This window comes from Cynocephalus volans, chromosome 3 (assembly GCF_027409185.1).
Source record: "Cynocephalus volans isolate mCynVol1 chromosome 3, mCynVol1.pri, whole genome shotgun sequence".
Taxonomy (NCBI): Eukaryota; Metazoa; Chordata; class Mammalia; order Dermoptera; family Cynocephalidae; genus Cynocephalus; species Cynocephalus volans.
Window position 1 is genome coordinate 96,162,899 of NC_084462.1, and position 14,259 is coordinate 96,177,157.

The 14,259-nt window shown below is 36.6% G+C and overlaps 1 protein-coding gene across 2 annotated transcripts in view; it reads left to right on the forward strand.

The window, feature by feature from the left end:
- Positions 1 to 14,259, forward strand: part of INO80 (INO80 complex ATPase subunit) — a 126,171-nt gene that overhangs the window by 68,951 nt on the left and 42,961 nt on the right. For both annotated transcript variants that reach the window (XM_063091821.1, XM_063091822.1), the window contains one exon: positions 13,848 to 13,988. In XM_063091821.1, the coding sequence (XP_062947891.1) occupies positions 13,848 to 13,988 (141 nt within the window). The remainder of the gene's footprint in view (positions 1 to 13,847; positions 13,989 to 14,259) is intronic.

Here is a 14,259-nt window from a genome sequence, read left to right on the forward strand (position 1 = left end):
TCAGCATCCTTTCCTACACCTGATATTGTTCAATACTTTTCATTTTAGCCATTTCTGTGAATTTGTAATGGTATCTCATTGTGATTTTAAATTGCACTTCCATGAAAAATAATGATGTTGTGTACTTTTTTTTTTTTTTTTTTTTTTTTGGTGGCTGGCTGGGACAGGGATCCAAACCTGTGACCTTGGTGTTACAAGGCTACGTTCTAAGCAACGAGCTAACCAGCCAGCCATGTTGTGTACTATTTCATACAGTTGTTGGCCATTGCAGAGTAGGTGATGTGACAGGAAATGAAGTCATAGGTGTAGGTCCACGTCATATGGGACCTCATAGGTATTGCTAAGAGTTTGGATTTTATTCTGAATGAAATGGGTCATACTGGAGAGTTTCGAGCAGAGGAGTGACAATTAGTTTGTATTTTATAGTCCTTGAACTAAATCTAAAGTGTGGATGCTAGGTCCTTTTCCTTGTATCTTCTAGAAAATTTTATGGGTTGTTAGTTTTACAGTTAACTGTTATGGAATGCAGGACTTTCTTTGGCTACAGCTAGTATTTTCTCTCGTGTATGAAAAAGTCTATATGATTTCCTTCTCTTCCATTTTCCCAGTTGGTTTCTCAAGCATTGCTTGATGTACTATTTTGGACTTTGGAGATTGAATCAGTAATGCAAAAGGGGAATAGAATTGTGTTCCAGCCTGTTTGAAATAATGTAGTCATTGGTGGCAGGGTCATTTCCTACTTGTGAAATATTTCTAGTGCATTTACTGGGAAGATTGATATGTCTGATGAAGAGTTGCCAACCTCCTATAGACTAATTGCTTCTCTCAACCCCTACATTTGGTAATAAATGTTACTATAGTAACACATTTTTATCAATTCTGTTTTTGGTACCATTCTCCCAAGGGCTTATTATGCCCTCTTATGTAGAAACCTGCATATTAATGCTTGGAGATATGCATCACTAATTTGTATTCTTCTCTGTTTTCTGAAAATACACTGTATGTTCTGACCACCTGCTCAGTGAGGTCCTTATATCAATTTGAATTGCCTGAGAAATAGAGATGTGGATAGTCTGCTTTATAGGAAATCGGTAGTGAAATCTGAAAGTTTACCTAATTGAAAGTTAGATTCACTTTCATTTTCTCCCCTTTAATTTTATTCTGTGTTGTGGATGGACATTTGCTTTTGTAGTAGTTTAGAATGCGCATTGAGTTAATGAGCCAGTGGGCTACAGGTGGCTTAAAGCTTATCATATGTGTGTAGAAACACTGCTCTGCTTTCAGACTTACTGTCCTCATTTCCAACATATGTATATTGAAGTACCAAACAGGCATGTATTTTGCCAGAGTTTATTGATCTCATAAGTAATTAATTATAAGACTCTCAACTTTAACAAATCTCTGCTTTCAGCTGAGCAGAATGATCCTTAGATGATATATAGCCTTAAAGGTTAGCCTAGGTTCTGAATAAAGAGTTATTTTGTTGAAGCTCCAGGTGTAGCAATTAACAAAAGTGGAATAAAGTCCACTATATCTGTGGCTTTTGATGTTTGGCCATGACTCATATCAGGAATATTTTACATCACCAGGTGAATATTTTACATATACCTGATAAGTGTATATGTATATATACCAAAAATTACATATGAGGGTACTTCAGAAAATTTGTGGAAAAATGGAATTAATATATAATACCATGACTTTTTTGAAGACCCCCTCATACATACATTATAAAACAAAATATTTTGTATATCCTCATATACAGTGTGCCCTGATTTTTTAATTCAATTTTTAAAAAAATGTTACTTGGAACCCACTAAAAATTTATTTCATGACCCTAACAACTCATGATTGGTTTGAAAAATACAGCACTAGATGACTGCACACTATTAGAATAGGCAGAGGACTAGATTAAATAGAATCACCGTGTAAAATAATGTGTCATTCTTTTTAATGGTAAGAAAGGAAAGAAACTGTCTTAGTCAGCTTGAGCTGCTGTAACGAAATAACCGTAGACTGGGTGGGTTAAACAACAGAAATGTATTTTCTCACAGTTCTGGAAGCTTAAAGTCCAGGATCCACATGCCAGCATGGTCAAATTCTAGTGATGGCTCTCTTCCTGCCTTGCAAACAGCCACCTTCTTACTATGTTTTCACATGGCAGAGAGACAGAGAGGGGAAGCAAACCCTCTGGTGTCTCTTCTTACGAGACATCATGAGGGCCCCACCCATATAACCTTACTTAAGTACCTCCCAAAGGCCCCATCTCCAAATACCATCACATTGCAGAGTTACTGATCAAGGTTCCTCTGTCTTAGTATGTTCTAGTGCCTAACTGTTATATCCCTGGTATTCAAAGATGGTGTAAATAAAGATAAGCAAGTTTCAAAGAATAAACTGATTTAAACTTGGACAAAGTAGTTTATTATGGGAACTCTACCCCAAATGTGGCTTTGTTAGAAGTTTTTCTTATTCAAGGAACATTTCCCAAGAGAATATTGGGGCAATTGAAAAAAAAAGAGAGAGAGAGAACATTGGTTTTGCCTGTTTTACATAAAAAGATTGGACAAAGAAATTTCAGATACCTGATTCTTAAGAGCATATTTCCAAAATTCATTAGTTACAAGTATAAAGTACAAGTTAAAACTTAATTTCTAATATTTTAGCATACATACACACATCAAAAGCACACTTCCAAATTTTATAGTCTACTCTGGTCTTGCAAGTTTTCAGCTTTAAAAAAAAAAGTGTTTGACAAAACCAATTTTTTTTTAAACAAAAGATAAATCATCCAATATGGACAACAGTGCTGAGACTTAAATGTAATAATCATCTTGTGGTGGTGTTTGAATTCATCTCTTGGTTTTAAACATAAGGTCTTAGGTTCTTTTTCACTTTGTACCTTTCAATCCTTTTTTTTTTTTTTTTTTTTCCTTAATTTTATTTTGTAGATATACAATGTGGTTGATTATTGTGGCCCATTACCGAAACCCTCCTCCCTCCTCCCTTTCCCCCCTCCCACCCAACAATGTCCTTTCTGTTTGCTTGTCGTATCAACTTCAAGGAATTGTAGTTGTTGTGTCTTCTTCCCCACCCCACCCCCCGGTTTTTTTGTGTGTGTGAATTTATTTATTTATTTTTAGCTCCCACCAATAAGTGAGAACACATGGTATTTCTCTTTCTGTGCCTGACTTGTTTCACTTAATGTAATTCTCTCAAGGTCCATCCATGTTGTTGCAAATGGCAGTATTTCATTCGTTTTTATAGCTGAGTAGTATTCCATTGTGTAGATGTACCACATTTTCCGTATCCACTCATCCGATGATGGACATTTGGGCTGGTTCCAACTCTTGGCTATTGTAAAGAGTGCTGCGATGAACATTGGGGAACAGGTATACCTTCGACTTGATGATTTCCATTCCTCTGGGTATATTCCCAGCAGTGGGATAGCTGGGTCATATGGCAGATCTATCTGCAATTGTTTGAGGAACCTCCATACCATTTACCATAGAGAATGCACCATTTTGCAGTCCCACCAACAATGTATGAGAGTTCCTTTTTCTCTGCAACCTTGCCAGCATTTATTGTTCAGAGTCTTTTGGATTTTAGCCATCCTAACTGGGGTGAGATGGTATCTCAGTGTTGTTTTGATTTGCATTTCCCAGATGCTAAGTGATGTTGAGCATTTTTTCATATGTCTGTTGGCCATTTGTATATCTTCCTTAGAGAAATGCCTATTTAGCTCATTTGCCCATTTTTTAATTGGGTTGCTTGTTTTTTTCTTGTAAAGTTGTTTGAGTTCCATGTATATTCTGGATATTAATCCTTTGTCAGATGTATATTTTGCAAATATTTTCTCCCACTCTGTTGGTTGTCTTTTAACTCTGTTAATTGTTTCTTTTGCTGTGCAGAAGCTCTTTAGTTTGATATAATCCCATTTGTTTATTTTTCCTTTGGTTGCCTGTGCTTTTGGGGTTGTATTCATGAAGTCTGTGTCCAGTCCTATTTCCTGAAGTGTCTCTCCTATGTTTTCTTTAAGAAGTTTTATTGTTTCAGGGTGTATATTTAATTCTTTAATCCATTTTGAGTTGAGTTTAGTGTATGGTGAGAGGTATGGGTCTAGTTTCATTCTCCTGCATATTGATATCCAGTTCTCCCAGCACCATTTGCTAAAGAGGCAGTCTCTTCCCCAGTGTATAGGCTTGGTGCCTTTGTCAAAGATCAGATGGCTGTAGGTGTGTGGGTTGATTTCTGGATTCTCTATTCTATACCATTGATCAGTCTGTCTGTTTTTATGCCAGTACCATATTATTTTGGTTATTATAGCTTTGTAGTATAGTTTAAAGTCAGGTAGTGTTATTCCTCCAGCTTTATTTTTTTTTTTGCTCAGCATTGCTTTGGTTATGCGTGGTCTTTTGTTATTCCATATAAATGTCTGGATAGTTCTTTCCATATCTGGGAAAAATGTCATTGGAATTTTAATGGGGATTGCATTGAATTTGTATATCACTTTGGGTAGTATGGACATTTTCACTATGTTGATTCTTCCAATCCAAGAGCATGGGATATCTTTCCATCTTCTTGTATCCTCTCTAATTTCTCTCAGCAGTGGTTTGTAGTTCTCATTATAGAGATTTTTCACATCCTTGGTTAACTCAATTCCTAAGTACTTTATTTTTTTGGTGGCTATTGTAAATGGGCAGGCTTTCTTGATTTCTCTTTCTGCATGTTCACTATTGGAGAATAGAAATGCTACTGATTTTTTGTGTGTTGATTTTGTATCCTGCTACTGTGCTGAAATCATTTATCACCTCCAAGAGTTTTTTTGTAGAGGTTTTAGGCTGTCTAGCACTCTCTCGCCGCCAGTCCCCTGACTACACCATACGGTCGCTGCTCGCTTGCCCCGGCGTGAGGTACAGAAGCAGTACAATCCACGAACCCAGAGGCTCTGTCACTGGACCATTGATTGGACTCGTCTCCTTCCTGCTTTGCACCCTTCTCCACTTAGATCCTTCATGTGTGGGTCAGAAGAATTTAGTTTCTGAGACTGGGAAGTCCAAAGTCCAAGGAACACATGTCGTGGGGGTGACAGTGACCCAGGGGTCTCACACTGCAAGATGGTAGAAGCAGAGAAAGCAGAGAGCTTGTACCTTTCATCCCTGATACTTGATTTATTCCCTGTCCTTGAGATCTTCAAAAATGTTTCTGGTGTTGTTAATAGAATTTGCAAATCCTGTGGAGGACCCCTTTGTTTAAATAATGGAATCAAATAGAAACTTTTTTGTTTTCACAGAAAGACTTATAATTGTTTTTACTATATTAGGCAAATGTCCTGAAAATAATACTTGAGGGGGTTTTTGCTATAATTCCTGTGGTCAGTCAGGAACTCAAGGACAAGAAATATCTTGAAGGATTAGAAAAGGACCAATGTATAAATGTGGGGTCCATCTTTAGTGCTTATCAGGGATAGCAAGAAAACTTGGAAAAGATAACTAGTTAGAGAAGTTAAAAAATTTTTTTTCTAATTATTTGGCAACCATCTGAACTCTATTCTCAGCAGCAGCTAACTTGACTCTGAAAAGATGACCATTTGCTTTCCTTCTTTAGTAAATAGGTCAAGTAGATTAGAGAGACAAGGAGAAGTAATAAAAGTATAATATATTAAAAATTTTAAGCCTTTTCTGTAGTTGACTTGGCTATTAACATACATACAGGAAAGTGCACAACTCATAAATGTGTACATACAGCTTGATGACTACCCAAAACACTATCAGAACTCTACTCCAGAAGCCCTTTTATGCCCACTTACATTCGCTGTTCCTCTCCTATGCCCTCTCCCACAGGAGTTACTGTGGGCAAATGTTTGGGTGGTTCCAGTTTTTGTTTTTACAAATAGTGCTGCTATGAACATTACTGTACATGCTGTTTAGTGAATATTCATAAACATTTTGTTGGGTATATATGTAGTAGTAAAATTGCTGGGTCATTGTGTATGTATATGTTCATCTTTGATAGATAATGCCAAAAAGTTTTCTAAAGGAATTGCACCTATTTTCACTCTCATTAACAGTGTATTAGTTGTAGTTGCTCTACATCCTTGCCAGAACATGGTATTATTTATCTCTTCATTTTAGCCTATCTATATTGTGGTATCTTATTGCGGCTTTAAATAGTATTTCCCTTGTGAATAATGATATTAAATACCTTTTCTGATGCATATTGGCCATTCGCATAATCTGCTTAATGAAATGTTTATTCAAAACTCTTATTTTTCTATTGGCCTGTCTGTATTTTTCTTATGGTTTGTAGTTTTTTATGTAAAAAACTTCTACTTCTACTCTGTAGCTTACTTTCTCACTCTCAGTGGTATCTTTTAATGAATAGTTAGCAATTTTTGTGTCCTGTTGAAGAAATCTTTGTTCATACCAAGTTCATGAAGATAATTCTCTTTACTTTTCTCCAAAAGCTTTTCTGCTTTACCTTTCACATTCAAACCTATAAGAATTTTTTTTAAATGACAAAGGTTGTTGTTTTTTAATTTTACATATAGATATCCATATCACCCAACTCCATTTATTGGAAAGACCATCCTTACTGCACTGCAGCATCACTTCTGTCAAACAGGTGGTTGTATATGTATGGCTCTATTTCTGAACTCTCTTCTGTTCCATTAGTTCATTTGTCTGTCCCTGAACCAGTACTATTCTGTTTTAATAACTGTAGCTTCATAAGTTTTGATAACTGGTAGCACAGGTCCTCTCTCTAGCTTTGTTTTTCTTTATTATTGCCTTGGCCGTTCTTAGCTCTTTGCATTTTCATGTAAATTGTGGAATTGATATATAAACCTTATTTTATCTCATCTTTTTCTGCATTCTAGATAGCATAGGCCAGCAGTCCCAAAATGTACCCCTGTTATTAAAACATTCTTAATCCATTTCCCTGATACCTGTATATTATTTTACTAAATATGTTAGTATATGTATATGCTTTTAATATTATTTTCATTGTGAGGTTTGCATATGCTTGCTTTGGAAACCACCAGTCTGGACAGTAAAAGAACCTTACTTGAGTTAGGAAATGGTGATAGAGGGGAGGACCCAGTATTTACTGTAGAAGACACTCCTTTTTTCCCCACTCTTCAAAACTCAGCCCGTTTTCAATTGTTTGACCCCAAAGTCAAGGGGATTGAGTGATTGGGGGTAAAGAGGAGAAACCAGGTTAGATGTTTGGACATTTTATATAGTTCACCTTATCTTTGTAGTGTGGTTATTTTAGTCACTTATAAGTTTAAATAAGGGTGCTGATAACACCAAGGCCATGGGTTCAGATCCTTATATAGGGATGGCCGGTTAGCTCACTTGGGAGAGCCTGGTGCTGACAACACCAAGTCAGGGGTTAAGATCGCCTTTCCAGTCGTCTTTAAAAAAAAAAAAGTTTAAATAAATGTTTGCTGAATGACTTAGTGAATGTTCGTGTATTTGTGTTAGTCTTTGGAATGTAGAGTGCATTTTTATCTGAGGGAATATTCTCCAGCTAAAATTACAAGTATATTCTTACTCAGTATTTAAGATAGAATTTTGTGAAGAATTCTAACTTTTCCTGGGAGGTTGGGAAAAGTGAGTGGAATAGGTAACGTGTTTTATCATTCATTGATCATAATTGGACGTTAGTTACTTTTGACCTGCATTTGATCTGAGAACTAGAGGCGGCATTCCCTGGGGAGGACTACCAGGGAGAAGCTAATGTATGGAAGCCTCAAGAGTAATTGCAAAAGGGTTCAACTGTGGATGTTAGCTTCTGTGGTAGTTCTCCATACTTACATAACATATTAACCCAAAACCAAGAGGTTAAAACAATAAACAACTTGATATTTCACATTGTTTTCTGTTGGTCAGTAACTTGGGAACCGCTCAGCTAGGTGGTTCTGTCTCAAGATACCAGCTAGGCAGTTATCTGAAATATTGACTGGAGCCATAGGATCTACTTCCAAAGTAGCTTGTTTACATGCCTGGCAAATTTGTGTCAGCTATTGGCCAGAGGCCTTAGTTCCTTGCTGTGTGGGACTTTGCACAGGGCTGCTTGAATGACTTCATGACATGGCAGCTGGCTTCTCCTACAGTGAGTGATGCAAGAAAGAGAGCAAAGAGAAGCCACAGTGCCTTTTATGACCTAGTTTTGAAAGTTACTAAGTTCAGCCCTCACTCAAGAGGAGAGGAATCAGGCTCCACCTTTTTTTGAAAGGGGTATCAAATAATTTGTGACCACATTTTTTTTTTTTTTTTTAAAGATGACCAGTAAGGGGATCTTAACCCTTGACTTGGCGTTGTCAGTGCCACGCTCTCCCAAGTGAGCTAACCGGCCATCTCTATATAGGGATCCAAACCCTTGCCCTTGGTGTTACCAGCACCACACTCTCCCAAGTGAGCCACAGGCCAGCCCTTTGTGACCACATTTTAAAACCAGCACATCCCCTTATTGCCAGATTGATGTGATTATATTAAGTACTTCATTACGAAATTTGTTTTGGATCCCTGTTCTGAGATTTTGGCTTAGGCTGTAGATGGGTTCTGGCTTTGGCACCGTGAAAGTTCTTAAACTGGGAAGGATTTTGGAATTTCTCCCTGTTTTCTATGTCATCCATGTCACAGTTTAAATAAAACTGTTCATAGTGTTATTAGCCACAGCAAATATAAGCTGGGAAAGATAGTAAATACTGTATGATATCTGGCTTTCATCTTCAGCAGGATTCATTGCTCATAAGCCCTAACTCCTTGTGAGCAATTTTTTTTCCTTGTAAGCTCTGTTCTATTCTTTATCTTACATTTTCATGTAATTTGCCACCTTATTTCTGATTATGTAATTTTGATTATTTGTAAACATAATGCAGAAGAGATGCAGTTTCTCCAACTCTTTGTTTTGCTTTCTTTTGTGGTACTAGGAAGTGGAGTAGCCTTGTTTTAATAAGCAAAGTGAACACAAATTATGTTTCAGGGTTTTATAGGAAGAACATGTGAGTTGAACCCAGGTTCCAAGTTCCAGGTCAATCTTAAAAGCTTAAGTTTGGGCTTATTCTCAGGCACACATACCTGAGAAAAGAGATAAAGGGGAAATGCAAGAATTGGAAGGGGTGTCAATACTTTCTCCTGTAAAATTCAAATGATACTTAGAATGAAATTCCTTTGGCATTCCCAAATTAGCTTTGAATTAATTTTCCCATATTCAGCTCCATCTTCTTAAGGCAGAAAATCCTTCATTCTGTTCCCTTGTGTGACTTTGTTTTATAAAGATTAGTAGATATTGTTCCAGCAGCCTGTCTCCTAAATACAGCTTCCTGTCATTAGAAGAAGGTAAAGGCTTTGTTCTTATTCCTTTGGGAAGACACATAATGAGTTTTGACTTAGCCATGTATTGTCATCTTGTTCTTGGTAAGCTATCTGAGGTCACATATTGCCTGAGCCATATTCAGCAGTCTAACCAAATCCTCCCCCTCTTCCTTTTCTCCCCATGGATATGAGTGAATCTGGACAGTAAGAAGCACCACCACCCCTACCAAAGTGCCTGTAAAAACCCTTGTTCTCACCCCACAGTGAATATTAAATTTGAATTGTGTAACACAGATGGTGTAACAATGGTACAGGGAAGTACCATTCTCATATTATTGGCTTCAGGATGATATATAAACATCAAGAAACTAAGAACTAGGTTAAAGCCACAGATTAGTTGACACTTAATGGGTGTTTTGGACAAAGTTTAGGATCTTTTTAAATCTCTTACTTGACATGAATGCTTTTCTGATATTTTCTTCTGTTATGCTTATGGAGCAGAGCCACCATGGCTCCCTGTGTCCCATTTAGTTTTCATTGTGCTCCACCCTGCTTTACTGTTAAGAATTTCAGAAAGGAATAGTATTAGTCCAAAACTTTCATAACACATGAATTTTTTTTAGTCTTATTTTGCTTAGAAGAATAGAGTCACAAACCAGAATCTGTAGAAAATAAAGCATTTAGTCATCTTTCTTGGAGCAGAACAGATTTTAGATTATATCCAATTAAATGTCATGTTAAAAATGATAGTTGGCAGAAACAGAGTACCAGTATTGATTCCATATCCTATCTCAGTCTCAATGATGCTGTTGTCATGGTAATAGTCTGCTTTGGCGCATTGTATGTCTTGAAAGTTTTATATATTCTACAGCTCTAATGAGGCAAGTAGCTCTTAGAAATTGGGGACATTTCAGATTTTGCAATTAAAATATACAAAATGATCTAAACATATAAAAAATTCTTTTGAGAAGAGTGGCATGTGTTTAAGTTTTAAACACAGTTCTCTGTTAAATGCCTAAAGAGCTTTGACTGGCTATTAACGAAGAATCTCCCAAAGAGGAAATTTTCAAAAACTCTTCCACTAGATGTTAATTTTCAGCTACAGTATCTATATCTATCATTATTTCTTGAGATCATGAGAGTGGCCAACGCCCCTTGTAGAAAGCTCTGGGAAGCCATTGTGTATTTCTACATTTTATTCCCCCCCCTTTTTGTTTGGATACTCAAAATATCTGTGAAGATGGAATCAATGTAGTCTAGTGGTTAATTTATAAACATCATACCCTTTCATTTAAAATGAGATCTTTGGGCCGGCCCCGTGGTTCACTCGGGAGAGTGCGGCACTGGTAGCGCCGAGGCTGCGGGTTCGGATCCTATATAGGGATGGCTGGTGCGCTCACTGGCTGAGCATCGTGCAGACCACACCATGCGGATCAAAAAAATAAATAAATAATATGAGACTTTTCCTCTATAAGTTTGATATGTTCTTTAAGAACAGAAGCAGAACACTAATTTCTAAGTAATGGAGACCTAAATGTTAACATAAGAATTCTTTTAAATTTTAAACAAACATGGAGAGCAAAACATGGCCTCTTGTTAAATGAGTAAGTCTATAGCAAAGGGAAAAAAATCTGGGTGTTTTCTATGCTATACTATGGCAGCTGTGGGGCCTGTCATCCTGGCCTACTTATTTTCACTTGAGACTTTTGCATGGTGCCAAAAGACTCTTTAGAAAAGCCTAACTTTACTACTGTGTCCATATTGTGGTTCTGGCAGCAAGACGCACACAGCTGCCAGTGCTGACAGTGTAATGAGACATTCAAGAGCATGAGAAAGGGACATCAGAATAGCAAAAGCTGTAACGGCATTAAAACCAAGTCACATCCCCCATAATGTGACATTCTTTTTACTTTTTTTTCATTTTCTTTTTTTTTGTGGCCAAAATAAGCTAAAGAAATAATGAACCTTCTTTTCTATCCCTGCTTCTCAGGCATCCTACACAATGGTGTTTTAGGTGTTCTTTGTGTTCTTCTGTGTCAAAGTATTAAATTTTTCTATATCTAGGAATGTCTAGCAGGTCACGTCTTCACATAAAGGGGAATTGGATAGTGTGGTACCAGGGACTACCTGTACTAAGAAGGATTTGATGGAACTAATATTAAGAGAAAATAATCTAGAAAAGTATATATTGAGTAAAATATTCTGGGGGTAGTCAGTGTTTGTCTAAGGTTGTATGTTGAGCATTTTGAATAGTGAGTTGTTTCTGTTTGTTTTTTCTAGTCTGGAGTCAGAAAGCTGTAAATCAGCTTGACTTAAAATTAGTATACTCCCTTAACCTAGCTCATATAAGACAAGTGAGTGTGTTCTAATTGGGGAGTAACCACTCCTAGGAATAAATTTATTGCTAGACAGACTTTTACCAGAAAGGTATTACAAATAACATATTTTGTTAAAAGGACTTCCTGTGGTGAGTATTGTATCCCTTTGTTAGTCACAACTGCAATGTTGAAGAGAAGATAATTGGAGGAAATGTTTATTCTTTCATCTTCTACCTTTATATTCTTGGAATGGAATAAGAAACAGGTTTCTGCTGAATTTTGCCATTTGAAAATATTCAAAATGTGGATGACTTAAAGAGATTCCTAACAGACACATTGTTTAGTTACTGTTCTTTAGAAATTAGTAAATAATTCAGAAGTTTTTAGGTCAGCTACTGCGCTGCTTTAGCCACCTGTCTAGGAAAGGTTTGAGTGGCAGTAGAAATTCCAGCTAGCAGCCCTGAATTACTTCTGTAGCTGGCTCAGATGAGCAAAAGTTGGTAGGCTTGTGTCATCTCTTCTCTCCACCCCCCAGTATGAGCAAAAGAAGCTACTGCTGATGTCAGAAATGCACTTTCAGGAAAGAAAAAAAATTGGCTACATTTTAAAATTTTCATTTGTGCATTAGCAATAGAATTTTTGGATAATGTTTCTAGCTGTTCAATATTCAGTATTGGAAAAACAGGATGACAGCCTAATAATCTTTGTGATGATCCTCACACTAGGCATTCAGATGATAATGGGCATAAACATGTGGAGAGATAGATGACCTTCAATTCAGGTGCTAGCCAACATAAAGCTTAGAAGAAGATGTTGTTGGAAAACTCTATAAGATGATTAAAATTCTTTTACGGGTAATTGACAGGGACCTCAGCATCTAGAGAAAAGGGCAGACATGTCAAAGCTACATGGGCCCTGTGTTAAAAACAAGTGTTGTAAAGACTTCTATACTGTGTGATTAGAAACCACTGAGGACTGTCCACCTATACTAGAAAACAGCTAGTCTTTCAGTTTGTTCATGACCATTATTTAGAAGATACTGATTGGTTCATGGATGCAGATAATGATGCATATGTCCTACTGGACAACTTGAGATGACTTCTCTCAAACTATAATCCTGAAGAACCCATTTGCTTTGGGAGATTTAAGCCCTGGGTAAAACAGGCCTGTATGAGTGGAAGAGCACAATACATATTGAACAAAAAAGCCTCAAAGAGATTTGGTACTGGAATTATAACTATTATTCTTCTGCAGAGGGTCCTGGTTGCTGTCTGATCTTTCATTTTGTTTTTTGGAACTTACAACAATGTGTAGACAACCTTGTGTATTATCTTCATCCATATGATTATTTAGGTTATCATCCTGCCTTATTGAGAAACCAGTAAAACAAATAAGTGAAGTAATCAAGAATGAATATCCAAAGATAAAATGTCTAACACTGAAGAAAGAACTTCTATATCTTGTATAGAATACTGTAATCCTACTGAGGAATTCTTTTTATGTGAACATTCCATACTTATAATCTTTCATATGAGCGACTGTAAACTGAAGCTTAACATGAACTGTAAAGCCTGTTAAAATGCATTTTTGATACAGTAATATAAACGAAGAATTTATATTTTTAAATGGTTGTAGGTAGAGGAACTAAAGAGTTATTGTTTCCCATTCCTGACCACTTGTGTTGATATCCTCAAATAAATAAATAAATACATAAGTAAGTAAATAACTAAAGCAACTATCCTTGCTAGAACTACATTGCACTATGTTAGTACATGTGATGCTAAACTGGCTTAAAGAAAAATTTAGAAAGAGGTAGTGTTGGTCATCATTGTTTTTGACTCAAGACGTGAGTTTGCATCCACAGTATAACAAATAAACCAAACTTCTGCCATATACACACACAGTGTTATGTCTAATGAAGTTTTGCTGTGCCTATTAATAATTTACAGTATCTTTTCCAGAAAAGGATAGAATTAGAAATGACACTTGCTGAAAGTACATAAATAAAACCATATTTTGAAATTAACATGGGCTTCAAGTGTATTATATATTTGGTTCTAATTAGTTGCTTGTTATTTATTAGAATCAATAGTATTCACTAGGAAGAAAGTTCTTTAAGTCAGATGTTTAACACAGGGCATTTTTTCCATTTTGCTTACATTAAACATAATTGTCATTAGCACTAATTTACATTTTTGTTTTGTAGTCTCTTGTTTTTAGCAGCCACTGTGAAGCAGTGAGTGGCTACTCAGACCAGGTCATCCATCAGCGGAGATCAGCTACCTCCTTGCTTCGTTGCTGCCTGCTTACTGAGCTGCCATCTTTTTTGTGTGTGGCCAGTCCACGAGTAAGTGCCACGGGAGGGAAGTGGTATAATAGATGGTACTGGAAGAAATAAACCAATTTTCAAGGGATCTATTTCTTAAAGAGAACTGTTTTAGGCTATTTGGTTCTTAAGAAACATAAATCTTACTTTTAGGAAGGAGGGCATCCATGGTCCTGGCCTTCTCAAGATAGCACTTCCTTACCTTGAGTTATGTTGATTTGGGAATAGTTGTATGGCGAATAGCTTCTTCCTTTTATTTAGTTAGGGGATCTAAACTACGGTGGGAAAAACC